The sequence below is a fragment of the Arachis hypogaea genome, chromosome 4 (genome assembly GCF_003086295.3).
Source record: "Arachis hypogaea cultivar Tifrunner chromosome 4, arahy.Tifrunner.gnm2.J5K5, whole genome shotgun sequence".
In the NCBI taxonomy this organism is placed as follows: domain Eukaryota; kingdom Viridiplantae; phylum Streptophyta; class Magnoliopsida; order Fabales; family Fabaceae; genus Arachis; species Arachis hypogaea.
The window spans coordinates 87,394,403-87,398,225 of NC_092039.1; the positions used below are offsets into that span (position 1 = coordinate 87,394,403).

Below are 3,823 nucleotides of genomic sequence, written 5' to 3' on the forward strand. Positions count from 1 at the left end.
GGACAAAAACTAAATACTGGCAGCAAGAAAACCTATGTAAGCCTCGATGACAGCAATGGCAGTGACAGTGACTCACAAGATTCGTACGAATCTGTAGATGACAGCCTATACAAGCCTGGAGCACAAGATAGTTCTACTTTATCAGATATTAAATGTGGTCTTTTAGCAGCTAGGTTGAGGGAATTTAAGTTGAAGCATGCTCCAGGTGCTGCCTGGAAGAAGGGCAAGGAGAAAATAGTAGAGGAAGATGACGGTCTGGTTGTGGATAACTCTGATGAAGAAGTAGATTGGGTGCAAGTACTGGTAACAGAGAAAACAACCAAGAATCATATGATGCATATGATCCGATTCACGATGATTCTGATGGAAACGACTCTTGGAAGTCTGAAGAATTGAAAACCCTCCAAACTCAGATGAGGAGTGGAGTGATGATGATGATGCTGATGATGTGCACCCAATCTTCTTCGAGGGTGGCCGATTTGGTGAACTAAAGCTACAAGTTGGAATGAAGTTCAGTATCAAGAATGAATTTATGGATGCTGTGAGAGAATTCACCATTCAAGAAGGTAGGGAGATTAAATTTAGAAGGAATGAGAGCTACAGAGTCAGAGCTATTTGCAAGTGGCCAATGGGAGAAGATGAGGATATGGTTAGATGTCCATGGGTTGCTTATGCATCCAGGGATTCTGATGAGACATGCTGGCGAATAAAAACATTTAAGAATGAACACATATGTCCTAGGATGAGCAAAAATAGAGCAGCCAATAGGAGATGGCTTGCTGGCAAGTTGGTAAAGAAATTGAGGAGGTACCCGAGCTTAAAGCACAGTGAAGCTAAATCATATTTCAGGAGAATGTGTGACCTAGACCTAAACAAATCATCACTAACCAGAGCTTTAATGGACGCAAGAAATATTGTTTACGGTGATGCAGCTGCCCAGTACGGTTTGGTTAGAGATTATGCAGAAACTCTACTTAAGAGTAATCCTGGTTCAAAAGTAAAGATTGGTACATATCTACAAGGGGATGATTCTATATTTGAAAAAATATATGTATGCCTGGATGGATGTAAGAAGGGTTTTAAGGCTGGCTGCCGCCCACTTATCGGACTTGACGGAGCCTTCTTGAAGACTCGATTTGGGGGACAAATATTCTCAGCAGTGGCTCAGGATGCCAACAACCATATATATCCAATTGCGTGGGCAATTGTTGATGTTGACAATAAAGAGAATTGGAGGTGGTTTTTGGACCTGCTGCTTGATGACTTGGGTGACTACATGGCTAACAAATGGGCTTTTATGTCAGACATACAAAAGGTAAATGAGTAAATATATTTGGTGAATCAAGTCATACTTACTGTGAGGACTAATATTAGTAAGATTTATTTTCATAATCAATTCATACTTGCTGTGAGGACTGTGATTAGTAAATGTATTTGCATAATCAATTTATACTTGCTGTGAGGACTGTGATTAGTAAGATTTATTTGCATAATCATTTCATACTTGCTGTGAGGACTGTGATTAGTAAATGCATTTGTATAATCAATTCATACTTGCTGTGAGGACTGTGATTAATAAATGTATTGCATAATCAATTCATACTTGTTCTGAAGACTGTGATTAGTAAATGAATTCATTGCGAGGGCTAGTTTGAAGTCACTTAATATATTTTGGGGGGTTCATTTGAGGTCACTTAAAATATTTTGGGGGTCTGTTTGAGGCACGATAATTGAATTTTCATGTGTTGCTGGTCCAGGGTTTGGCTTCAGCAGTAAAGGAGCTTATGCCCAATGTACACCATCGATTCTGTGTCTGGCATCTATGGAAGAATTTTAACAAACAATGGAAAGAGCAGGAATACAGAAGACTATTATGGGAGTGTGCTAGGGAAACAACTCGCCATGGTTTTGATCAGAAGATGGATAGGTTAAATAGACTCAACGAGGGAGCTTGGGCATATTTGGATAAGTGGCCTAAAGAAGCATGGACTAGGGCATATTTCCGACACGATCAAAAAATTGATAACATTTGTAACAATGCCTGCGAGGTTTTTAACTCGAGGATCAAGGAATACAGAGCTAAGCCTATAATCACCTTGTTAGAGGAGGTTCAGATGTTTGCGATGCGGTCCATTGCAAAAAACAAGGTCAAGTTATCCCACCATGTTGGTAAGCTCGCACCAATCAAACATAGTAGATTGCAGAAAATCCGGAAAGAATCTCAAAAATGGACACCAATCAGGAGTGGAGATGAAGATTATCAAAGATTTGAGATCCATGGTTGGCCTACCAACATGGCTGTTGACTTGGGAAAGAGCATATGCACTTGTAGGTTTTGGCAAATAACAGGTACTGAGGTAGCCAATAATTGCTTAAACATAGTTTGGATTAGATAGTGAGTGGTTTGTATTCATTTAATTAAACATAGTTTAGATTAGATAGTGACTACTTTGTATTCATTTAGGTGTTCTGATTTGTTTCACTATGTTTTATGTCTCTAGTGATTAGTCTCTATTTAAATAGATTGTTGGATACTGTTTCATAACATCTGTCCTTGTAGGAATGCCGTGTGTCCATGCATGTGCAGCCATCTCCAAGATAAATCGAAATCCTGAGGATTTTTGTCATCATTGGCTGACCATGGAAGTTTATAGAGATACCTACAAGCACTCTCTCAATCCAATACCCGGACAAGATCTTTGGGAGAGAAGTGAACAAAATAGGCCTCATGCACCTAAAATGAAGCGACAGCCAGGGCCAATAACCCAAAAAAGATGGAAGGATTCTGACGAAGAGTCATCTAGTGTTAAGAAGTCAAAAACTGAAACCAAGTTGAAGAGGAAATACAAAGAATTCACATGTACTTACTGTGGTACGAGAAGGCATACAAAGAGGAGTTGCGCTCATAGGAAAGCTGATGACCTTGCTAGTGCCCTTGTTAATGCAGCAGCGGCTGTTGTTGCAAAAGAAAAAGGTTCTAAGGCTGGAGAGGGTACAGATCCAGCAAACACTGCTACTACTAACACCCAAGCTGCTGAGATTAATGAAAATGCTTCATTAGCACCACGTCAAGCTATTGCTGATGCAAATGCTTCAGAGATTGTACTCATCCAACCCACTTACTCACAGCCAGAAAATTAGGAACATGTAGTGTTTAGTTTCTAATATTTGATTAACTGTTAAGTGGTTTATATTGATTTATAATACACAAGTAAATGTTGGGTAGATCTAACTGATTGATACTATTTGATAACAAATTGATTGGTTTTTTTTGGGTTGTATTGGTCACTATTTCTGTTCACAATTTTACTAGGTTCCTCCATCAGACCCACCTCTACCTCCACAATAGGTGACAATGCCTCAAAAGTTGCAATCTAAGAGGAAAACAACTTTCAATGTGGACCTAATGCAAGGAGCAAGTTCTGGGACAGCTGCACGCTTGGCAGAGTTTATGACATTCGTCCCCACCCCAGGCTTCAAACCACCAACAACAAAATAGAAACCGCTTTGCAATGTTGACTAGAAGTTGTGTAGAACATATTTTGTAGAGAGCATTTGATCAAACTATGCTCTTTTGATATTTTGTTAGTATGTTATGTAAAGTAATCTGTTTTGGTTTAGGATATTTGAAACTATGTTATCTAGGGTATCTAATGTATGATACAGATACTGCTGTTGCTAATGCTGTGATATTGACAATGATTAATGACTATGAATTAATTAATGAATTACTTATTTCTGGGTCTTAGGTCAAGTGCAAAAACCACACAAGGTTCTATTAGATTTTCTTTTGTCATAACATCTCATCTATTTATATCTTTTT

At 38.7% G+C, this 3,823-nt stretch overlaps 1 protein-coding gene across 1 annotated transcript; it reads left to right on the forward strand.

Annotated features, from left to right (window-relative positions):
• The first annotated feature begins 505 nt into the window (after positions 1-505).
• Positions 506-3,141, forward strand: LOC112795007 (uncharacterized). Its single transcript, XM_025836963.1, has 3 exons — positions 506-1,315; positions 1,758-2,349; positions 2,561-3,141. Exons 1-3 carry the CDS (start codon positions 506-508, stop codon positions 3,139-3,141), a joined length of 1,983 nt encoding a protein of 660 aa, XP_025692748.1.
• The last annotated feature ends 682 nt before the right edge of the window (positions 3,142-3,823 follow it).

What these genes read in the sequence shown, in the direction of transcription:
- LOC112795007 (XM_025836963.1), top strand. Translation starts at nt 506, where the DNA reads ATGAAGTTCAGTATCAAGAATGAATTTATGGATGCTGTGAGAGAATTC. An exon ending in TTATGTCAGACATACAAAAG is followed by an intron (nt 1,316 to 1,757) that starts GTAAATGAGTAA and finishes TTGCTGGTCCAG; the next exon opens with GGTTTGGCTTCAGCAGTAAA. An exon ending in TAGGTTTTGGCAAATAACAG is followed by an intron (nt 2,350 to 2,560) that starts GTACTGAGGTAG and finishes CTGTCCTTGTAG; the next exon opens with GAATGCCGTGTGTCCATGCA.